The sequence below is a fragment of the Epinephelus fuscoguttatus genome, linkage group LG1 (genome assembly GCF_011397635.1).
Source record: "Epinephelus fuscoguttatus linkage group LG1, E.fuscoguttatus.final_Chr_v1".
Taxonomy (NCBI): domain Eukaryota; kingdom Metazoa; phylum Chordata; class Actinopteri; order Perciformes; family Serranidae; genus Epinephelus; species Epinephelus fuscoguttatus.
In genome coordinates, this window is record NC_064752.1 from 43,322,172 (window position 1) to 43,347,366 (window position 25,195).

Sequence of the window (25,195 nt, forward strand, 5' to 3'; positions counted from 1 at the left end):
AGATGCTATATATTATTAGAATTACTATACTGCCATGTGGAGAAACGTGGCTGAATGTACTGTAGGCTGTGCCTGTGGCCTTGGAGAAAACTAGGACAGAGATTATGCAGAGAAAAAAAATACCCAAGCATTTCTCAAGCCGAAGGATAGAAATGTATAGAAAGTTCTGGGTCAGGGTTTTGCTCTCTCCACCATCAACTAAATCATGTGTACAGTGGCCTGGTATTTATCTCTGCTACCTATAGATTCAACATTTAATTTGGAAACGAGAGGCAGCCCTTATTCCTCTCAATTTGCGGCCCTGTTTGTTGTGCCTTTGTGATAAATCAGATTCCAATGCCTTTCAACACATGTACTACGAGTATAAGAAAAACAATCTCTTCAAGTGTATGACTCATGTCATTTTTGAGTCAGATGTCCCTGGAATCTCTATGGCAACCGTCAACGTGTACAGGAGGTGATTTGGACAGCAGGGGTTTGGTCGGAGGTGCACGAAAGGCTGTCCTGAAATCCTGACTGTTGAAGAGCTGGACAGCAAATGAATAGCTCCTTTCCAGGTTGGTCACCTAGCAACCACCAGTTAGTCACATGAGGTGAACTTCCCCACTGAACCCGCTCAACACCCCCTCTGTACAAAAACAAGCATGTTAGGGATGCTTTACAATGCAGGAGCACTGCATTTTGAGAATGACAACAGATCATGTATCTATCTCATGAAATAATTCTCTGGAGAAAATAAATGTTTCTAGAGGACTATTGTCCTCATTGTCTGAATGGTATTGGAGGAATATATGTTGGCTGTGCATAGTGGTGGCTTCAGCATGCAAACACAGAAAACTGCTTGAAAAATTGTAAGACCCAGACGTTTTGCAATATTTTGTTTCATACCAGTAGTGACCAGGCAAACGATCAATTGAGTTTTGGTCAGAGAGATATCTGAACTAATATTTCAATTTCATGTTTAAGTTTTGTCACTTCTAGTTCGTGCAAACGTCACCTAAAATGAGACTATCTAACTTTTAAAATAGGAAATAATCATCTTTCTCAGAATATAGTTGAAGTAGCTAGCTAGTTGCTAATGGTGGCTAACCTTAACTAATGTTAGCAAACTTTAAAGAGATATTGCTATGTAACTGAATGTAGTTCATCAGTTTTGAGATTGTGTGACTGTTCTCTCTTTGTTACAATGTATAAAATATATTGCTTGTGGTCTCATGGTGTGTTACATTTTCACAGGGAAGTCGGACGTTCAGAATTCTTAGTCAGAAAATTCTAACAGAAGTCAGATTTCCAAATCGGAAAGTCCAAGGAACCTCATCAACCCCAACCTCAAAATCCAAGATGGCTACTCCATGTGTCAACAACAAAGTTTCAGTAATATACTGTTTATTTTTTATGCTTCTGTCTTATTTGTGAAATAGTCGCACACACAGAACTGTCCAACTTATATCTGGGGATGTGTTGCTATGGTGTGTGTATGTGCAAAATACAACGCAATGCGTTATGAACTGATGTTGCTAACAGTGGCTAACCTGGCTAACATTGGTATTACTAACAACATCTTGGCTTTTCGATCTACTGTAAAGTAGTCAACTCTGGTGTGACATCATTCCCAGCTCCGACTTTTAGGTAAATGAAATGCTGCATTGCTCAACCTGCTGTCAGTTACGTCCCCAAAGCAGGGCTTGACAGTATGGTTGCCAGGTTGCCAGTGACAACCATTTTGAGAAACTGGCGGTCAATTCTTAGCCTTTATTGGTTGCCAAAAATGGCATCTACTTTTCAACCAATAAAAAAACAGCAAAATCTGCACCCCAAAACAAATACATTTTTGATATTAGTTGTATCTGTGATATGTAAATATTTCACTTACAGTCAGAACCTGAACCAGACAATGCTGCATGTGAATTTGTGCATGTACTCGCTGTTTTAGAGACAATGGCGACTGTGTGAAGAGTTCAACTAACTTGTCAACATCACACACAAATGTTCCCTTTAATTCAACTGACCTAGAACCACATGAACCCGAACGAAAGATACGATTAAAAAAATAATGCAAATAAATTGTTCAGCCATTGTAATAAAGCTTTTAATGTCATGCTGAGGTGCTGTTTAACCACATGGTATCTTAACTAATCAAAATATAAGGCAACTAAAAATAGCATCCATATTTTCAGTTACAGCAACCAAAAGCTCACACCATGTTACCAGCCTGGCTTTACCACTTTCAAAAGTTTTTGTTTGCCCTGTGTTTAAACCAATAGTTTGATGTTTTGGGAAATATACACATTCTCTTGTTAGATGAGTTAGATGAGAAGAAGATACAGTTAAGACATGAGAGAGGTACTGATCCTCTCATCAAGTGATGACGATCTAAAGCTTCAAAATGTTGAACTATTCCTTCAAAGCAAATGAGTCAAGATAGCCTTAAAAATAAATGGAAAGCCAGTGTGCTGTTATCTTGTAATTGCCCCTTGTGGCTACAGTGGAAATGACATAGTCTTGCTGTAAGAACAGATATTGTTTCTTATAAACTGGCTGCATTCTTACCATGGGAGCCTTTTGTTGCAGCCCTACTTTGATTTAGGCCAATAAAACTTCTCCCTAAATGTCTTGCCAAATGTAGCTTGAAAGGACAAAAGATACAAAGATGCACCTTATGCTTATGAGACCCATGCATCACATTGATTAAGAAGCGACACGCTATTTCAGGATGAGTGACCAGTGGAGATATTACAACTGGCAGTCCATTTGTTCAAAAATAGAGCACCTCTCTGATGAGGGAGCAGATGTCCTTGCCTTGAATCCTGCAGCCAAGTCAAGAAAAAAAATAAATGAGAAAACAGCGGCGATCTGCTGGGCCTCAGCTGGCAAAGGCATTTCAAAGTCCAATTTCAAACATTTTTTTTGACTCTTTGACTTTGTAGTGATGTATGAAACCTGTTGTTTCTTTGAACTACACGATGCTGCACATTTTCTATGATCTGTTCCTGTTGTATTGACTAAATATTGACAGTAGAACAGCTGCATTAAATTTGTCTTTTGAGTTGCTCAGTATCCACAAAATACTCTAACTGCTTAAACTAGGTCAAATCAAATGCTGAGTTTTTTTTCCTTCAAGATAGAAGTTCAAGAAGCTATTTAGAAATTGTTGGGGCTCTTCAATCACCATCAACACACTAGATCTGACTTTTTACAATAACCCATCCTGTTCAGATAGGGTGTCCAGTGGAGTGGGTTGTGTTTCACAGCTTCGCTTCAGTTAGTGGAAGAGGAAGTCAATGGGTATTTCAAACTGGTTCCTCCCATCACAGATCACAGATGTTAAGTTATATTTAGCTTGGGACACCTGCAGTGGGCTCAGCAGGAAGTTCTGGAGCCCAAGAAGCACCCACCTCCACAGCTGCTCTCACCACCGATCAGACCGTCACATACGTACATATCTTAATTACACCTACGTTATACTCACAGCGCACAAATTCTTTAAGCTGTAGTTAGTAACGTTTATAAAAGTAACTTTTTGTCATATTCGCATTTTTCTAAAAACATTCGAGACAGAATCCTGATTCATATTTGATCAGCACTGCATAGTTTGACAGTGTGACAGCAGCTCATGAGCAGTGACTGACATGACTGACAGCTGTATTACAGACTCCTCAGCTCTGATTGGCTGTTTTCATTCAGGCAAGGTGGATTCTTGTAAATGGCATTAGCAGCACTATGAAAACAAGAAACAACATTTGTCACAGATTATCTATCTCATGTACTACTGTCAGGGTATAGTAACAGCCAACTTCAAGCATAAGTAACACTGCAAAACTGCTTAATTAAAGCTACAGTCTACTTTTATTAAAAAAAATATTGTCATATTTGCTGAAACTGAGTGTGATTTGGAAGATGTAAATAAAAGGGAAACACAGGTATGTATGAATATAAGGTATTATCCTGATAATAATAGGTTCCAACATAACATATCTGTCATTATGTCCCACTGCAGTCACAGTCTTAACTCAAATGATCCCACTGACATGCTCAGTGGAGCGTGGTAATGCATTCGACAGTGGTGCTGCAATTGTGGAAGACACTTACTGTGCATGTCAGGCTGAGACTAATCATGTGTGGATCACACTTCATTTTTAAACCTTGTGCAACAGCTCGCTGACAAATAGACCATCCCAAGTGTTTCGCTGCAAACTAAGCTGCAGCAATCCCATTACCAGTCCTGTCTTACAGCATCTAGCATAGACTTTGAGTTCATCCTGGAAATGTATTGTTGTTTGTTACTGCTGTTATTTAAAACTCTTATGTGAAGCAGCAATATTTCTTTAAATTAGACTTCTTTTATGAATTAAAGGTGAAATGAAGTTAATCAACTAATTTAATTATAATGTGTGCATTGAGGTCAGAACACTTATTGTGCATTGATAGTTTTTTTCATATATTCTGTGAACAATTTAATACTTATGTACACAGACTGATTTAGATAACCAGGCAGGTTACAGTGAAGTGTAGTGAAAGTGAAGAGAAGACCCTACTGATCCTAATGGATTACCTGCATTTAAAGCAGCTTACAGAGCATGTTCTGCAGGTTAAATAAGTGACTTCAGACCACTGCCTCTTTGGATATTGCTCTCCATGAGCAAGACTAGCTCAAACAACCATGTTTAAAACTCTACTTGCATCTGTCTCCATAAATCAAACGTCTGGCAGATAATTTTGGGGACATACAGTATATGTATAGTCTGGCATATTGATCATGCCATAACCAAGGAGATGTTGTGAACTGATCTTCCTTGCTGTGCACAGTGTCTGAATGGGTATTTGATCAGTACCCAGCCTGTTGTAGGAGCCTGACAGAAACATGTTATCATTAATACTATTATCACTGATACACTTCTTTATGCAGATTGGCATACAAGGTTCAATGAATCCAATATACAGCACAGTGTGAAACTTATTTTTTCCTATATTGGTAAGTTATACCACAAAATCACAAGACCTAATTAGAATATCTCTGCAGCTGGTCTAATCAGACTATTTCCATTGGGAATATGCAGGCCATTATGCCAGCATAATTGTCTTTTATTTTTAGTGAGGTAGATCTCTACCTTTTACTAGGGTGCTGTAGCAATACCTGTTGTCTTGCAGGCAAGTCATGTTGAGGGACCTCTCTGTAATAAAGGAGCCTCAGCATGAGTATCGACTTGAAGACTGCAAGTTTATAAAAAAAAATGAGGAACACAAAAAGTCTTCACTGTGTTCTTATCTCATGCCTGATGGTTCAGCTGTGTGTTCTCCTACCCTACTTCTTGCTCAGTGGTTGCCTGTGGTCTGTAAAACAACTGCAAAAGAAGAAGAGGGCGCTTTTTTAAGCAACCTGGTTTCACACAGGGTTTCTTGGGAGGGGCTGATAATTATGTGACAATACTTGGGTCCATGATCTGGGCAAAGTGAGGTATGGCTAACCTCTTAAGCTTCAACTGTGCAACTTGACTCTGAGGGGACATGATGTCATTAACTGTCTGCGCACGTCACAGCCTCAAAAAGGCTGGCACAGACAGAGGATAATAGACTGTTGTTTGTATGACCTTCTTTTCACACAACGATGGTAGGTCCTGTGCTCAGTGTGTAATGTCAAAGTGTGTTTTTACCCTGTACTAATTCACACCATGTAGTTCTGTCCTCCAGTTGTGGAGGTTACGTACTGATCCTGAGACGCATTGTTCCAGTTGTCAGATAGAGCAAATTTGTACAGAATATACAACTGTGGATGTGAGACTGCTCAAGTTAAAAGACATTCTGTCAGTATTCTACATTTAGCTTGAAATTGCTAATAAGCCATTATCTATGGTTCTTGCTCCCAGTGGCATCATGTCTTCAGTGGTTCAGTGTCCCAGATCCAGAACAGCAGTTACAGGCCACCATATTGTTTGTAAAGTTATAGTTACAGAGACGTCCATCTCTCCTTTTAAAATGAGTGGAAATCATATGGACTTAAAGGGTAAAATCTATATGTTTCAACGTGAGCCCTATTTTCCCTTGTTTTTGTGTCTAAGTGACAAATGGTGACAACAGTTTTTGAAACTGGTCTGGTTCTGAGTGAGAGCGCTGCAGCCGGTAGCCACGAAACAGGCTGCAATGTAATCCTTCGGGGCAATTGCCCACCGTCAATGTATGTCCACTTGGGTTTTGGATACACTTACACAGGTCAGGCTGTTCTCGTGCACTGTTCATACATTTGCCTACGAAAATTAATGCACCAAATTTTGTACATATCTTACTTAATCATGAGGCAGCTGTCTTGTAAGTAGGCAGGTTGGGGTGGTGGATGGATCAAAAAACATGGGACTTTTCCCCAGGAGACCAGTGTTCTGAACGGTGTGAACTTTGAGTGAGCTTTGGGTTATTTTAAGATTCATTGTCACCATGTGTCTTTTGCTAAACCTAACCACAGTAAGTTTCCTTCCATAAACCTAACCTCCATAACTTTACATTAGGTACCTAGCGTCATTCGAGGGGTACTTATTCACAGGATACTATAAGATTGTTGTGCATACTTTTCATCCAAACGCAAACTGCATTTTAGGTCATTGAAACTGGTTCAGGGTGAAGATTTTCAGAGACTCTTTTTTCAGTGTTGAATTGTGGACAATGAAAACATTTTTTTGGGCTTGTAACATCAGTGTGCTCAGTTATTTTCTTTGTGAGGCAACATTTTGTACAAATTCAGATGTGAGCTAGCTCAAGCCATGCTAACAGGTAGGTCACTACATAGGTCACTGTTACAGTTACAGCCTTCCTGTAATAGCTTTGTTTTCAGGCTTCTGATTGGCCAATATCTTCTTCTTCCTTTTTGTATGGATTTAGGGTTACGGTCATTTCGCTGCATGTTAATTTGGCATACTCTTGACAGGTTTATTAAGCCACTTGTTAGCAACCGTCTCTATGAGACAGATAAATTCTTTCAAATTCAGTTGGGTATTGGGGCGTCGGTGGCTTAGTGGTAGAGCAGGCGCCCCATGTCCAAGGCTGTTGCCGCAGCGACCCGGGCTCGACTCCAGCCTGTGGCTGTTTGCTGCATGTCACTCCCTCTCTCTCTCCCTTTCACATTTAACTGTCAACTATCAATTCAAAAGGCAAAAATGCCCCCCAAAAATATCTTTAAAAAAAAAAAAAATTCAGTTGGGTATTTACTGAGCTATTCTATGTCATAGAACCAAATGTGAAAATTTCTAAAGCATGGGTAAACCACAGACTGTATTTCAGGCATCGATCAAAAAACCCATCTAAAAAATTCATTGATTTCAAGATAAGGGAACCAGAAGTGCAAAAATGCCAAGTCAGCTCCATGTTTCAGCACTTGTTCCTGCACCACTCTATTACAATCTGAGCCTTATAGTGGACGTAAATAAGAGTTCTCAATCACAACCTGAGCCTGACAGGTCCCGAAAAAGCCTGACTGATCGGAGTTTGGGCCGATAACGTGTGCTGATTGGCCAGGTCGTGCAGGGCTTGGGCTGTGGAAAAAATAAATTTAAAAAACAACAAAATGTTCTAATGTTTTATTTTTATGTGATGATCTTGGACGGGTCAGGTTCGGTTCAAGCTGTTATGTTTTTTGGCCCACTGAGAACTCACATTGACATTGTCAATTGCCCCCAGGGATTACATTGCAGCCTGTTTCACACCTGCTGGCTGCAGCACTATACTCAATACTGGACCAATTTTTTAAAAATATATAGTCCTCATTAGTCACTCAGACACAAAGACATGGGGAAGTAGGGTCCTGGTTGAAAAATAACAAAGTTATCCTTCAATTTCAGATATGAAATCAAGATTGAATATTCCTTCCAAGAGGAATAATGACAACACAAGAGACTCCTTGCTCCTAATATATTTAGCTCTAGTCTGACATTTCTGATGAATGCCAGGATTGGTTTGCAGGCATGGCCCACACAGAGGACCATCAGAGCCTCAGACAAGCAAACTACCAACCATTGTGCCCACACATCCCTGCTTAGGGAAGGCCTGAATCTGCACACAAGAATACTCACTTGAACACATGCACAATGATGAATCTCACAATCTGTGCACCCACACAGATGGCCACTGCATTTTGTCATCCCTCTGCCTCTGGTGCATTCTGAGCATGCAGATGCTGTTTTCGTTAATTTGTTAGTCATGTGTTAATTCTGTTAGAAAAACCAGCCCATGTCTCTGAGTCCACTTCAAGTCAGACCACCAATCGGGATGAATCACTGCTCCCTCCCACCAAACTTGTGCTCTTTTTCATGACCCTTAAGGTATTTTTGAAAAACAAGCTGCTGCGGTCATGCATTGTGTGGGGAAGCCTTCCGGCAGCAGACAAGCTCTTAAGGTTCAGAAGGGTACTATGATGAACAAAATACCCAGAGAATAAAGAAAGCATTGTGTTCATCAAGCTGCAAATCAAACTGTGTCTGACATCAGAATTACTGCTATTCAAAGCAACAGCTGTGTCCAGTTTTCTATATATACAAACCCTTTTTTTTGCTCTGTGGTAGAATGGTAGCCCGTTGTCTGTACACTGTATCCATGACAACTGAGTATTCAGTGATCAGTATTCAACTTCACTTAATGTCAAATTTAACCAAAGCCTGGAAATACTTTCAGTGGAATAAATGGAGGCTTCGTAGAAATTGTGATGTCATGACTTTGACATCATTGCATTTAGACACACATGCTGGTGTCAGAGATTGATGTTCGGATCCACACACACAGACACACTTACTCTTCATCCTTCCTTTTCACATTGATTATGATTCAACATAAAAGCTAAAACTATTTTTTACATAAGAGGTTCTGAATGTACTTTTGGTAGAATTCTTTGATATAATTTGATAATGATAACTGATTGCATAACCAGTAAAAGGAAGAGAGTCTGGTGGTACAGAAAGTGGAGTCACATGCATAATAAGTGTTTTTTAATCCCTCACTGCATCATATCGAGCTGGGTTTTATGTCACCACAAATACAGCACATTAAAACATGAATCACAGTGTAGAAGTTTTTGTTGGCCTCGAGCACAACATAGCAAGCTGCAGCCATTAACATCTCTAAGATATTACTGTGCCTTGTGAAAAGCGGATGTGGAATGTGGAAAAGAAAAGAAGCACTTTCATGGTAATGGATACTTGTGTAACCCCACTTACTCCATTCTTATCATCCCTCCAGATTCTGTAGCTAAGAAACCAAGTTAACAGCTCATCAGTGCGTTTGGTTAATGCAGCTGAGCTCATTTTAGGGAGGAAAGTGCTCTTTCTATTCCTGTGCTTCTTTGTCTCTCGTCCATGTTGCCATGAGGAATAATTAAGTTTTTACACATTTTCAGATGTAATCATTTAGTGTATGCAGGCTTTCATGAGGAAATCTGAGTCTCTTCACTGTCTTGGATGAATAAAGATCACTGTGAGGACAGTCTGCCTACACTGTTTTATTCATATGGCAGGTTATTTGTGAGTTCAGTATCGTACAATGCTTCTGAATATTTCAGCACAAGAGTCTGTTCCAATTCTAGAAGCTGGAAATGTCAGTGTGATTGTAATGGGTCAACTGCAAATAAACCAGATCACTCAAAGTTGCGAGACTGAGGTTTCCACGGCTAACAATACAAACTTGGAAACTTGCTGGTCCATTGGCAAAACCAGAGGATGCTATCTCTTTGTGCAAGTATGGTGCATAGACCCTGCAATAGACTGTTCAACAATATTCGTTAGAGAAAAAAAAAAGAAAAAGAAACAAACAAAAAACATGGACAGCTAAACAGACAGGCGTGTCCTCATCACAAACCTGGAAGTCAGACTGCCAGTTGCAAAATCAGTGTTTCTGACAGGAGACTGCACACACAACTGATGTCTTTATCTTGTGTCCTTTCACACTTGGACATGCACAGCATGACCCTCTCTTTGTAAGGCAACATGTGTGCTTCTGTTTTTGACATTATATACATGACATAATGTAGACATTGACAAAAACCTCTAGTCACATGGATTTGATCAACATTTTTACTACAGTCCACATGTGACACCACTGAAACCATCTGCAGTTTGTCAGTAGAGATGATGCTTGTGATCTAACAGAGCTGGGAGTTCTGTTTTCTACTTTTGCAATTGTTTGATTATTGAGGTGTTCGCTACTGGAGGTTCAGACAAGATATTCTGTGACGCTTTACGTAGATATAGTGGTGCTTTCACTTAAATGCAAACATGGTCACAATAACAATGTTGACATACTGATGTTTAGCAAGTATAATGCTTACCGTCCTCACCCACAGCATGTTAGTGTTAACATCCAACATTTGCTACTTTGCACTAAACACAAAGTACAACTGATGCTGGGAAATGCTATTAATTTAGCAAGTAACTGGTCATTAACCAAAGCATTAAATAAATGGAAACTTGGAACTGATGTTGGCACCAGGGGAAAAGTTAGGGGATCACCGAAGTCATAGGATACATCCTCTGGGGATTGGTCTGGGAGATGTTGAGATTTTTCACAGGATAAGTGAGACCTTTGTCCGGATGACGGCATAAGAGGAAAAGTTTGGGGATCCTACGTCACTGGGACTCATCCTCTGGGGAGCATGAATATCTATAAGACACTTTAACGGCACCCATCCAATAGCTGTCATAATATATCTGTTTATAGCAGTGTATCGGACATGTCACTCCAGATAACAGAGAATGTGAAGTTAAAGTCATGCTGTGTTAAATTTTTTGGGCATGGCGGCCATCTCATGAGGACTGGCTAAGTTGTCATGATAATGAACAACATAAATCCATAGGACTTGGCAGTTCAAGGCTGGATAATGGACTGGATGCACTTCCTCCACTCACACACCTGGACATTGTAAACTATTTTGTTTTTGGACTGAATGGATATACTTTGGTAATAGAGATAACTGCCCATACCTAGCAAGATGGCACCCCCAACCCACATGGCATGATGTAACCTAACCTCACATTCGCTACAAAAACACTGATTCTTTTTTCTTTTTTTACTTTATCTATTTATACATTTTTTTTATTTTTTACTATTTTACAATTATACCAGTGAACAACTAGCAAACCACATTTTGTTGTATGTGTTTTGGAAGGATTACTGAATGGACCTACTAGGCACAGCCCTGGGGCCCAAAGTGGCTAGTTCTCTTTACCTGCAAAATGTCACTCAGATTAATGTCCCGACCAGGTAGAGACTCAAATTGACCACACAGACTCAAACAGATGCAAAGAAACTGCAAAGAAATGCAAAAATAACTACCAAAATGAGCTAAACAACCACAAAGGGACACAAAATTATGGAAAAAGACACAACGTTACCTCTAAAAGACACAAAAGAACAATAAAGAGACACAAAATGACCTCAAAGAGATAGAAAAAAACACCATCAAAAGAGGTAAACCACCACAAAGTGTGTGTATCCTGCTCCTATGTCAGGGAGGTGGTGGGTCCCTTTGCATATCTGTGCTCAGGGGCCTATTGTCTCATAATCCGCCCATGGCTGAAGATAAATAACGTAATGAAATTAAACTGAATTGAATAAGACCACCAGTATCTTTTCTGAAAAAAAATAAAATAAAATAAAATAAGATTTAACAGCAGGCTTGTTCCTATCAAGTCTAACAGACTACATTACCCAGAAAGCTCCGCTGTAGTATAAATAGTAACGAAAGGGGCGTTTCCTCAGTGACATGTGGAGGAGGTAAGAAGCGGATTGTTGCCGAGGACGCATTCAGCTGTCAGAGATAACGCCGCTCAGCCTGCTCTTACCTGGAGTTTCACTACCATGGACTTAACCGAGGATAGCGCTGTGGAAATTATCCTGTGCTGACCCAGTTCTTCACACGTTGTTCTCTCTCTGTGTCTTTGACGCCTTCTTTCATCTCTGCCGGGTAAAGTCCTTCTCTATCAGTAGTTTTCCAGCCAGGGCATTGTTCATTTTGTCACTGAGCTGTGAGCATCCCTGTCAAGGAAGTAGCCCACGCGCTCATTTGTTGCTGTTGTTTTGCTGCAGCTCGTGCGTTAAAAGAACGAGGCGTTTTGACATTTAGTTTAGCTAGCAGAAATGTTTGGGTCCCATTTGCCAGCTCTGAAAACAGTTAAAATGTGTCACAAGACGCTCAAATCAATTTTAATATGATGGCAACGGGCTTTATAGAACAAAATACAAAGTTTGTGTAGTGAATGTGTTGTATGGAGTGGTGAATGTGGGTAAATATGACCTTCAGTTTCATACGGACTAATTGATACTGTAGAATCAAACGTATACTAAATGAAAAATGCCATTAAATCAACTGAGACCTTAATGTTTGGTGTTACATTGCTGCAAGCTGTGAGTTTATATCAAATTTCATGCTAATATTATGGTAAAATTGAGTGTTTTATCAAGAACAGCATCTTTTCTAACAGAAAAAGAGCTGAGCGCGTTGGTCAGGGTGCTGGGTTCACACAGGCTCCTGTTCTCTCGACCTGGACACAGACTGAAGAATGGTGACCTAAATTTAAGATGTACATGTTACACACAGCTAACAATAGCACAGTGCTTGCACAGAGACTTAAGTTTTAGTGGCATGTGTGTTTAATTGTTTTATTTCTAATGTTTAGCAGTTTATTAACTTTGCACAGTCATGGTGTTAATATCTTTCTTTTTTACTTTTTTCAAAATACACATAAGGTCTACATAATCTCCTTCTGAACAAATATGCACGAACATTTATTAGTGCAAAGAAGAAAGAAATACATATACACATCCATGCACACATATAGTAAAACAATTAAAAAATAGATGTCAGAGATGTCATTGAAATTAACACTTCAATTATTAGTCATTGATATCTTATTGACAGCTTATATAGTGTTGCCATGTCAAATAGACTATATTCACCCCTCTCTTCAATTAGAATTAACTTTTTTCTTAATGTAAACGTTTCATCACATCTCTCTGCAAAGTTAATTGGGCTGGTGGGTTTTTCTGTTTCTAGTTTAACAAAATCAGTATTTGTGGCAACAATGTCACAGAACATATGTTTGTTATTTGACAGGTTTATCATAACAGCTTTCACTCCGAACACTGTCAGAGCCGGATCTGGTTCAAGTCGCTTCTGTATAACCAGACAGAGTTTGGTATATATTAGTCCAATAATGATCAATCCATATGCAGTTTCAAAATGTGTGCTCGTGAAGCCGATGTTCATATTGATCACAGGATGGATTTACTGTACGAAACTTCTTGGACAGTCAGTGTTTATAAGTACAGTCTGTGTAATATTTTGAATTGCAACAACCCATGTCTGGTGCATACAGAAGAAGAATGGATGTTTTCTTTGGCCTTTCTCCACCTATCTTCCTTGACTCCCACTCCTAGGTCATCCTGAGCGGCGTTAAGAGCAGGCTGCTAGGCCTCTCTCATATGGCTCAGCGTGGCTGTAAAGTCTATTTGCATCAGTCGGTCATGAATTTCAGATATGGCTCCTGTAATTGAGGGTTGGACAAAAACAATGTGTCCATTGTGCAATCAGGTGGCTAATTGGAAAAGGATGGAAATGTTCTTTCAACAAAACTTGGAACTCAAACTTTTTTTCTTGTAGTTTAGAAAATGTGGGTAAGATCTTGTCAAAAAATATATCTCATATGGAATGTATACCTTTGAGGTACCGCTGATGAAATGTCAAGTGAATGTATTCTTGTCTGTCAGCAGAGCTAATGCCCAACATTTCTGGTATATATGTCTGTATTTATGCTTTAAATTTAAAAGGACTGAACCATTATTAACAAAATACACAGGACACATTCATAGAAGAGCAAAGATTAGCTTAAAAGCTCAGTTATAGATGTCTAATTGATTTTAGGTCATTGCTCTTTTTGTAGTTGTTACTCATGGTCTTACAGTAGATGGTGCTCTGAGGATGGGCTAAAAAATCAGATGTTTTGGACCCAGCCAGCCACAAACAGTCCACAATCTCATGTAAATAATGATGGATCTTGACAATCATAAGAGTTGCAGTTTACAAATTATTTTCAACTTGATCAGCTATTAACAACCTGTGTGTGCAGGAACATGATACCGTACAGAGCAAATGTTTTGTATTTTCAGTTAAATGACAATAGCGGTTCCAGGTGTGTGATGTGACTGGGCTGTGCTGTATGTAGCAGCTGCCCTAAAGACCTTTTGGTGTCAATCTCTTGCAGGTGCAGTCAACCCTGAGGAACCATGTCGGACAAGATGTCCAGTTTCCTCCATATTGGGGACATTTGTTCCCTGTATGCAGAGGGCTCCACCAGTGGATTTATCAGCACTTTAGGGTAAGTCTGCTTGTTTTATGTGGATTGTTTTGACCCATTCCCTGCTTCCACATCCCTGCTGAAGGATTCCAGGTGAGCGTAATAGAAGGATGGAGATTCAGACAGTGTTGATTCACGACGCAGAATACACAACTATTAAACAGAAGAGGCTGCAAAATAAGTTCAGTAACTGTGTAGATTATTACTTCACATTACATTTTAATGGATGGGGCAGTATAATGGATGGATTCATATGATGGAGTGATCTAATGCCTTTGTTTGTTTGATGGCAGTTACTGTCAGCACACCCATTACCCATTTGTTTCCTTCACATTTTACAGTCAATAATAAGTCATCTGATTTCAGTGAATCAACTTGTTTTCAGGCGGAAAACAAGTTTTTTTCAGTCGTGAGAATTTAGTCGAGGTATGTAGAGACAGAGACGGGCATAGATTAATAGTTAAACTAGAGAGGGAGATGAAGAACTGCAGAATACCTTTCTATCTTTAAACACAGTATCTGGACTGAGCCCTCTTTAGACTCAAGCTCACAGTAATAGTCCATTTGCTCTGCTCAGCTGTGATTTATAAATTTAACAACATCTACATATTTGGTGGCAAGTCATATTTAACATAGTGTATATGCGTTTTGTGAAATAAGAGTGTCTTGTAATCCCATGTGGGATGGGCCACATGTTTGGCATGACACAGAAATAGAAAACTTAACTACTGTATAGGGGATTCTGTGGAAGAATAAATTAAAGCTTTTACAGCAAAACCCGATGAAGCTTGTTTTTTCAACTCTGAAGATCCCTTCACTCAAAAATGTTTTTATGCCCCTGAAATGTCAATGCCATTGACTATACTGACTTGTATTTATGCAGAGTCAGTCGCAAGGGAGGTGTTTTCACTTTCCGTTACTGAAGGAGGAGTGTCTGTGCATTACCCTGAAAATCTAAAGATTCAAACGTACTGGGCAAACTAGATTAGCTATGTCACTGATGTGAAAGCCAGTCGCAGTCTAATCACGGGGGAACAGACTTTGACGCAACACCCGCAGCGGCAAAGAAACCTGGAACGTCCAGTGCACAGTGGACTTCTCAGTACAGAGAGCAGACTTTGCATTAGCTCAGCAAAAGTTTTGACAGCAAACATGGTGGAGTGTGATGTTTGTAGATGTAAGCCAGACCCTGGAGCTTCCTTCCACTGTCCACCAAAAACCCCATTGTAGCAGATATTAGTGTACATTTCACAACCATCTACACTGTCAGCCAGTGTTAGCCTACAAGCTAACAAGCTAACAAACAGCATAAACCAGTGAAAGATGCTAACTACACTTAACATTCTGATACATCTGCTAATCATCAGTTTTGGCACACGGCAGACTCCATCTGAGTATTGGTCTGACTGAGGCTGAAAAATGTATTGCTTAATGTCTCCAGTGTCTCTTCATATGCTAACACTAGTCATCTTGATGCGCACTGCTCTTTCACCCATCACTTAGTGCGAGCAGTGTTGGAAAAAACGGAAAGCAAAACCTACCACATGTGGTGGTGGGTGCGGCCAGGGCCAGATCCAGAATTTCTCAGTGAAGGAGAAAGAGTAAATGTGAGCCTTTTCGGAGGATTTTTTTCTTTTTACTTTTTATGTGGGAAAACCAGCTCCCCAGGAAAGCAGCTTAGCCTTGCAGCAAATTTTTCCCGGTTATTGTAGTGAAAATATCCCATGCGGCCCAAAAAGCATTCTCCCCATAGACAGCTATAAAAGAGACATCGATCCCACAGGACACCTTGAAATACAAACAAGGTCAATTATGATTCTTTCTATTATGAAGTTTTGATTCATGAAGGTTTTATATTTGTTAAACTTTCCTGGTTGTCTCCTCGTCTCCCCACATGCTGCTGTAGCTCATTTTGTTATGTTGTATTGTTCATGGACGAACTGAAACTGAAACTTCCACCGTACATTTACTGCCACTTGACAGCTTCACTGCTAATTTTTCCTCTGCTCTGATCGCTGACACCATCACACTCTCTCTTTTGCTAAAGCACACACACACACACACACACACACACACACACACACACACACACTACGCAATTAGGCGCTACATTACTCTTACCAATTGACAACAGCCTGCCAAAACTTCTGTAATTCATCTGAAAGTTTGAAACCACGGTTCGGTTTGATACGGACTGAGACCACGTCTTTTTGTCAGACCATGGTATGGCTGTTTGGTCCGGGGGAGGTTTCACTCCTGTAATTTTGGTTTGGATCAAACTGAAAAGTGTACAAGTCTTGAGCAAACAAGGTAGGTGTGAAAGGGCCTAAGATAGAAGTTAAGTGGCTGAATGTTTTGGACCATCACAACTCGCCGAAAAATGACACGTTTCATGGTCAAGATTTGGTCTCCATTCACGTTAGCGTAGGGCTAAACTGCAAGTTAGCTGCTCGACTGGCAAAAGTCTCCAGTGCACTTGCTCTGTTTGCGTTATGATGTGGAAGCACAGCAAAATATCTAGTAAATTTTACAAATCGAAGTTGAAATTTTTTGGCTTCATGCGCCACTGAGCAACTTTGAAAGGAATGGATGGGGTCCCTGCCTCCAACGCTGTTTCCAGTTCTTTTCGTACAGCTACGGGAAGAACCATATTAAACAAAATACTAATCATAGCAGAGTATTTTACATACTTTACAACATGTCTGGAGGGAGAGTTTATGGTTAATGACTCCAACATTTAAAATATAATTGAAACTGACACCAAAAATTATAATGAGGTGCTGATCACTGGCAATAGACATGATTGTAGAGAACAAGTGTGGCACACTCGGGCTCCATTTGCATTTCTTTTATTTTGATGACGTTTCGGCCTTTGGGCCTTCTTCAAGATCATCATCATCAGGTGTGTAACAAAGGTGTGGCCCATATAACAGATCAGTGCACCTGTGTCTCAGTATGCTTCTTGATCTTGAAGAAGGCCCAAAGGCCAAAATGTCATCAAAATAAAAGAGATGCAAATGGAGCCAGAGTGTGTGACACTTGTTTTCTACAGTAATGACTCCTATATGCCTGTTGCAGCTGCGGTCAGCCTATCAATGGGAAGGTGACTGTAGTCAAATGTCTATTGTCTCTTTATCTGGTTTGTCTTATCTGTGAATACGGAGCAGAATACTGAATTGCTCTCGTTAACAACGCCTGACAAATGTAAATGTGTGAAGAATAAGGCTATTTTATTTGAGAAGTTGAAGATCCTCTTGTAGTCGTTACTCTTTCCTTTATTTCCTTGATGTTCTGTGCTCAGTTACTGTGGCCTCAAATTACCCTGTCTCTTCCGGCTACATGCTGAGCACCACTTATTTAGGTTCCTGACGTCTTTCCTCCTCCCTAATTGTAGGCAACGAGTTAAAAGTGCATCTCATTATGTGCAAATTGAGCAAATCTTGACGTACAACTGACAGTAACAGAATCAGAAAGCTAAAAGATGAAGATAAAAGAGTGGGTGATCATTGATGGGCATGTTCCTGTCCAGCATATGTGACAGCATATCCAACATGTCTGGCTCCATTTTACGAACCTCATTGTCTTGCATCAAGCCTGTCTCTTTCCTATTTTATTCATACTATATTCTGCCCCAAAGGTGTTTGTTTTTCTTCTCCTGGGGCGAAAATGAACACACCTCCTTCCTCTCCTTTTTAAGTGCTGCAATCTTCCTCCTCTTGCCATGTCACTATTCTGTTTACCACTCTTCACCGTGCGGAGCCCTCCTCCTCGCTAGCTCTCAGAAACCATGCTCTTTCACAGTTTAGTGTGATGCGTCACCCACCATGGCAACAAATGTGTGCTCAGCTTTGAAGACTGCCACCATGACAGAGCTTGTTTGTCAAATCTCACATCTAGTGTTGTTATGCCTTGTAATCATATCCCGCCACTGCTGCTGTGAGCGCTCACTGTTAAAAAGACGAGCATAGAGGATGCGTCTATAAATAGCATCATTACATTAGGTGTTTCTTTTGCTGTCAGCGTACTGAATGTGACCCCCTGAGAGACAGCTGCAGTCACCTGGACCACTGCTGGCTCAGAGAGGAAAGTACCCAATGTCTTGATGCTGGGACAGTGGGATACGACCATTATGCTGCATCCCAGAATGCAAGAGGAGGTTATTGACCTTGCACACAGATGACGCTTGAAACTCCGGTCCTCTTTGGACCTTGGCCCATCAGTGCATCAGTGTGATCAAGGCTCTTCATTTCCACAGAGGAGATTCTCACACCATGTGCTTTCTCCCTTCATCATCACAGTGCTCCTGCAGTGCAGGTTATACTGCATGAGCTATAAAAAGATGTAACTGACTGGACCAGCTTGAGCATCCTACTGAAATGTTTTATTTTTGCTGCTCTACTATCTCATAGTATTCCCAGGGGTTTCCCCAGAGCTCCTGGGTATGGTGGAACTACTCATTTCAAAAACATGTTTTACCAGCATATTACTGTAAGTATATTATGTGGAAAGACAAGGTGGAATAATGGTGCTAAATTAGATGACGATGATTTTGGCACAGTTGTTGCATTCTTTCACAAAGCCCAAGTTCCTCTCTTGGGTACAGGTACAATGATAATACAGTCTATTTACGTGTGCCCCAGTTTAGTCCTCAGCCTCAAAGGCATATTTCCTTTCACGATACTCAGTATATTAATGTCTGGGCAGAAATGCAGAGAAAACCCGTTACCTTTGCTCCATTTCTTTATGGCTTCAGAAAGGCTTTTTCCAACCCAGTCCAACCCATAAATGCTGACACCGTATGTTTCTGCTAACCCTGGGTACATTACATTTGTTCGTTTATTAAGTAGGGGATATGTTGAAACTTATCATTTCAACAACACTGTGATTAATGTGAAGTTAGGTTTAGGCACAAAAACCACTTGAGTATGCTTAGGAAGAGATCATGTTTTGGCTTAAAATTGCCCTGATTTCAGGGGCACTTTCACGGCTGTAAACTATTTTAAAAATCACGATTTATCGATCGTAGCGATTCTGAATATTTGAAACTGATTCAATACTTATTTTCCACAGTATCGGTACTATCTTCTCAATCTCCTCTCTCAAACAGCGAGTTGTTAAACACACACTGCTGCAGTGCCCCCACCTTCTGTCACTCACTCACTCACAGTGCTGTCTTCCTCATCACTCGCCTTATTTGCTCTGGTTGCATATAGGCTTTTGCAGCATGGTTTTGTTTTGTCCTTTCTTGCACTTTATTGCATTTTGAATGTGTGACAATCTCAGACCTTTAACATGTGCACCACAGCAGGGATAATATTTTAATTGCTGTAAAAGTTTTAATTTATTGTTACTTAATTTATTGTTTATTGCTGTACAGTCATTCTGCTGTTCTCTGCTACTAACCAAGAAGAGAAATAAAAGTTGTCATTGTCATGTTATAGTCTTATATGAATTTTTTTTTTTTTTTTTTTTTTTTTTTAAATAAAAAATTTTAAATTGTATACCCTTTTTCCTGTGGTATGGAACATGGTATTGGATATCGATACTTTTCAAGGTATTGTATTAAGTTAGAAATTCCAGTATTGTGACAACACTACTGGCAAGTGGCAACACAGTAGTGTCTTGAACAAAAACATCCACTTTTTTTGGCACTACCCCTGCTGGAAAAACCGCAAAGGGTCGCTAAAAACAGCTACATTTGGTGGCTAAAAAGCTGCTGGAAACTCAGTGACAGGTTGCTACAAAACAACCAGTTTTGTTGTTTGTTGGTCTCTAACAGTGGCTTGGCAAACATCTTACTCACAGCTGATAAAGCATCCACTATCCTCTTCACCTCATAGCGAAATAATATCAGTATATATACTACATCACGAAATGTTGATATGACTCATATAAAACATACAAACGTAACATATGCATTGTTTACAGGGATGTACAACGGCAACATTTTATTTTGGTGAGGTTATCCTGTGTGGTGGTGTGCATGTCTCCAGTGGGTTGCAGAGATTTAGACAGTTTGAAACTTTGAACTCACATCTTGAAATTATACTTCTGAACTCTTAAATACTGAACTCAAGAGTTCCAACCTGATGTTTATTGTAGCTACACTAGAAACACTTTCTTTCTTTATCCTGTTTTGTGTTTATGAATTAAGAAGCACAGGTGTTAGTAACACTGTTAACAATGGCTCTTCACTGTCCCAGTAAGCCAGGCCCCTGGAACTGACTGTTTATGTGGAATGCAGCCAAGCTGTTGAATACACCTGAGATTTTACAGCTTTGACGTGAATACCGTTTAACAGGATATAGTAACTGTAATGGTGTCTGTGAGTTTATCTGTCTGTAATTGCTGTGAACATGTAGTGTAATATGTTATTGAGAAAAAAAAAGTTAATCAAGAATACCATGATAGAAACTTGATACTTAACTGACAATTTGGAATCAATGATAGTGTCAGATTTTTTTAGGTTTTGGGTACATGAGCTGTATGAAATGGCAAAATAATTCAAATGTGTGTTGGTTTCTGTTAGCCACATTATTACCTTCATTAGCACAAGGGTTATGTTATAACATTAATGTCAGTTTGATTATTGCTCATGTATAGAAAATGAAAGCTTTTAGAGGGTGAATTGAGTTTTAAAGTCTTAATAAGTTGCCTGTGTTTTGAGTGAATGACTCATTGTAATAATGGCTGTTTCCTCAGGCTTGTGGATGACCGCTGTGTGGTACAACCAGACACGGGCGACCTCAACAACCCACCCAAGAAATTCAGAGGTAAGGCCTCAAAATCTTTGCCTCCAACTTAATGATATGTTGGTCATGTGGTATAGGTCAGGGTGTCCGGCAGTTTAAGTGTATTATGTCAAACATGATCTTTTTACTTATTGTCTATTTTCGAGCGTGATCTTTGGTGTTCTCTCAGACAGGTCAGCTGTAGTTTAGCAGTTGGAGAAGCAGGTGTGCATTTGATTCCCCCAGAGAAAAAACAGAGTTTGGAGAGTAAATGAAGTGTAAAAGAAAAAGAAAAGAAAAACGCTTCACATTAACTTTGCTTCTTCAAACTAATCCAGCAGTTTCATGGTACTTTTACAAAAGGTCCCCACCAAGTATGAGCTAAAGGAATTCTCATCTGCTGAGGGCATTGCTGCCTATTCCAACAAAGACATTTTTGAAAAACACACACAATAGAAGCCTTTAGTGCATCAGTATTTGGTCAAACCATCCAAATCAAGGCTGCACAAGTATATAGACAGACACTGGCTTGTGCCAGAGCTTTTAATTTGGCCGCACATGTTGTAGATGGTTGCAAGTTTTATGGGGCATTTGTGTTACAGGAGTATATATTTAAATACATTCATAATTCTGTACCAATAGTGCTGTTATGTCTACTCATTAGTAACAGTGGAGTAAGCTCCAGGTAAGAACCCCTTTTGCCTTCAGAGCTGCTTCAGTTCTTAAAGGCATTATTTTTGCACGCAGTGATTTTGAAACCATACATTCATGCTGTGACCTTCCTCCTCAACCAAAAGGTGCTTCATTAGAGCTCCAGAGTGTGACGATTTTGTTGCACACGTTATTAAAAATCTGTCAAGTGTGACTGAACATTTTCATTGGTTACACCGGTGTGCTTGACATTTATTACATTGATGCACGTAATGTGGAACCAAGTTCTGCTCAAAAACTTTTAGCTGTACGCTGTTAGCAACATGTGTCAAGGTTAGCATAACAAGCTGATTGGCATTCCAGTCACACTGCGGGTTCCTAGTACGCTACAGCAAAAAGGCAAGTTGTGTGTAAGATGAGGACGGTGTGTCAGGAAAGTGTTTGTGTAGTGTTTGTACGGTGTTTGAAATGTTTCTTATTTTTATAATAAAAAAAATTGAACAAAAATGTAAATGCAACACTTTTTTGCTCACATTTTTCACAGGTTTAAGTTAAAGAGCTAAGACTTTTTTATGCACTCAATAGATGCATTTCTCTTGAGTTTTGGTTGCAAATTTTCTCAACTCTGTGTTAGTGAGCGGTTCTCCTGTTTCCAAGATAATCCATCCACCTGACAGGTGTGACATATCCATTTGGTGATGAAACAGCATCATTACTACACAGGGCTTTCTTGTGATGGTCACAATAAAAGGCCACTCTAAATGTGCAGTTTGATCACAAAACACAATGCCTCAGATGTCCCAAATTTTGGGGAGCGTGCCATTGGCATGCTGACTGCTGTCCACTTAATGTTCATTTCACCACCACAAGCCGTCCCCAATATTGTCTCTGTGAATTTGGCTGTACATCCAACCTGCCACACAACCGCAAACCACGTATAGCCACACCAGCCTTGGACCTGCACATCCAGCATCTTCACCTGTAGGATCACCTGAGGCCAGCCACCTGCACAGCTGATGCAGTAATTGGTGCAGTAATTGCGCCTTGTCCTCACCAGGGTCTTGACCTAACAGCAGTTTGTCATCGTAACTGACTTGAGTAGCCAACTACTCACTGTCAATGGTGTGTGGCACTTAAGAAAAGTGTTCTTGTCACAGATGAATCCTGGTTTACACTATGCATGGCAAATGGCAGCCGGCATGTATGGTGTCATGTGGGTGAGTGGTTTGCTAGTGCCAACATTGTGAACAGAGTGCCCCATGGTGGTGGTTGGGTTCTGGTATAGGCTGGCAAAAGCTACGGACAAAGAACACAGGTGCATTTTATTGATGGCAGTCTGAATGCACAGAGGTACAGTGACAAGATCTTGAGACCCACTATCACGCCATTTGTCTGCAACTGTGACCTGACGTTGCAGCATGATAATGCACGGCCCCATGTTGCAAGGTTCTTTACACAATTCCTGGAAGCTGGAAACATCCCAGTTCTTGCATGGCCTGCACACTCACCAGACACGTCACCCACTGAGCATGTTTGGGATGCTTTTTTTCCCCCAATTCCTGCTAATATTCAGTGACTTCACACAGTCATTGAAGACCAACATTCTACCAGCCACAACCAAAAACCTGATGAACTGTGAAAGAGATGTGTCGCACTGCAAGAGGCAAATGACGGTCACATCAGATACTGACTCATTCTTTGGGGTATCTGTGACCAGAAAATGAAGTGCTAGTCATGTGAAACCGTAATAAAGACAGAACTGCACATTTAGAGTGGCCTTTGATTGTGACTATACCAATGCACACCTGTGTAGTAATGATGCTGTTTAATCAGCAACTTGATATGTCACACCTGTCAGGTGGATGGATTATCTTGGAAAAGGGGAAGTGCTCACTCACACAGATTTTAACAAATTTACGACCAAAATTTGAGAAAAAATGATCTGAGTACATAAAAAGTCTTTGTTCAGTATATGAGAAGAAATGAACCCTTACATTTATTGTATTCTGGTTGCACAGAACTTGCACTGGTACGTGACTCCTAGGGATATGAACAGCACCGTGACTTCGGTTTACTCTTACACTTCTAGTTAAGGAAATACCGATGTGTATGGGAACTGACAAAAAAGGTGATGCTTAAAATGTATCGTTGTGCACAAAAGCAGTGGTGAAAGATTTGTGTGCATCTACATTCTGTGCTGATATGCACCTCTATAAAAAAAAAAAAAAAAAAAAGGGTTACGTCCACCAGTGCATCCATGTCTGGAGCCTTGTTCACTGCACAAAAGCATTGGATTAAAATAAAGTCACTTTTGTATTCCTGAAACCACTTAGAGATGGCATTGGTTATATTGGCACATCATCTGATTGGAAGCAATTATTTAATTGAATAATTGATTTGCCTTCAGACATGCTGCTTATTAGGAAAGAAAGGGCCTGGTGAAACATTTGGCATATGCACACTATTCCATGACCAACAGCTGTGTGTTGTACACAAGACAGGATAGATACATAAACTTGTCCAGTTTTTATGGCAAATTCTGACCCTGCCATTAGTCTGTAATAGAAATTGTTGATCATCTGAAAGGTAATAGCTAATGTAGTAGCTAATGAATGAATCAAATTGGCTGCCACTTTCTAGCAAATCATTTGTAGATGTTTTGGCAGGTATCTGAGGGAAGTTTTTCGTTAATTAGTTAAGACTGCCAGTGTCACTTTCATTTCCTATGAACAGTGTGCTTTCCAAATTGATTAAATGCAATTTTTACACATGGTAAGACTTCATGTAACATGTCCCTGTCATTGTCATAGTTGGTGCACTCTTGAGTGTCATCCTTAAATGATGATAATCACGAAGAGGATGATGCACTGACTGTAGAGGACTGTATTCTGTTTTAACACAATTTGTTATCATTTAACATTTCTTTACATATTATTTGGGTTGGTCTTCAAAAAGCTAAAAGCTGAAAAGAGTTGGTGGACCTTCATTGAATCTCTGAAACAGAATGATGCTGTCTGAAGCCATTCGTGACTGAAAATGGAGATTATACTAAATGCTGTTGGCTGTTTGACTTAAAAGGACCAAAAAAGTGAATGACTTAGAAGAGAAGCCTTTTTCGACAGCATGCTGTTTGACATTGTTGGTTTATATCAGTTGCATGCATGTGGAAACTCCTTATAGTCCCCTCTTGAGAATTTGCAGTAAAATTTTGATATAAAAAATTTCTTTAAAATGGGTCAGTCAGAATACGTTTGTATAAACAAATGAACAGAGTTAAGAATTTGATTACTATCATTAGTACCACCCACAGCAAAGCGGGAACCAACCTGGTGTGCCACTGGCAATGTCTTTGCCAACTCAGCAGGGAACAAAGTAATTCATCAAAAAAAATTATCACCAAAGCAAACAAAAATCGTTTTCCCTACTATTCAGCGTTCAAATCTAGTTTCACACTGCCAGCAGGAGTTTGTAGTTGCATCGCAAACAGCAGTC

General features: G+C 39.9%; 1 protein-coding gene across 6 annotated transcripts in view; it reads left to right on the plus strand.

The window, feature by feature from the left end:
- The first annotated feature begins 11,748 nt into the window (after positions 1-11,748).
- The window catches only part of itpr1b (inositol 1,4,5-trisphosphate receptor, type 1b), a 130,051-nt gene continuing 116,604 nt past the window's right edge, over positions 11,749-25,195 (plus strand). For all 6 annotated transcript variants that reach the window (XM_049581621.1, XM_049581651.1, XM_049581631.1 and 3 more), the window contains exons 1-3: positions 11,749-11,932; positions 14,229-14,342; positions 21,024-21,094. In XM_049581621.1, the coding sequence (XP_049437578.1) occupies positions 14,251-14,342; positions 21,024-21,094 (163 nt within the window). In that variant the 5' untranslated portion in view covers positions 11,749-11,932; positions 14,229-14,250. The remainder of the gene's footprint in view (positions 11,933-14,228; positions 14,343-21,023; positions 21,095-25,195) is intronic.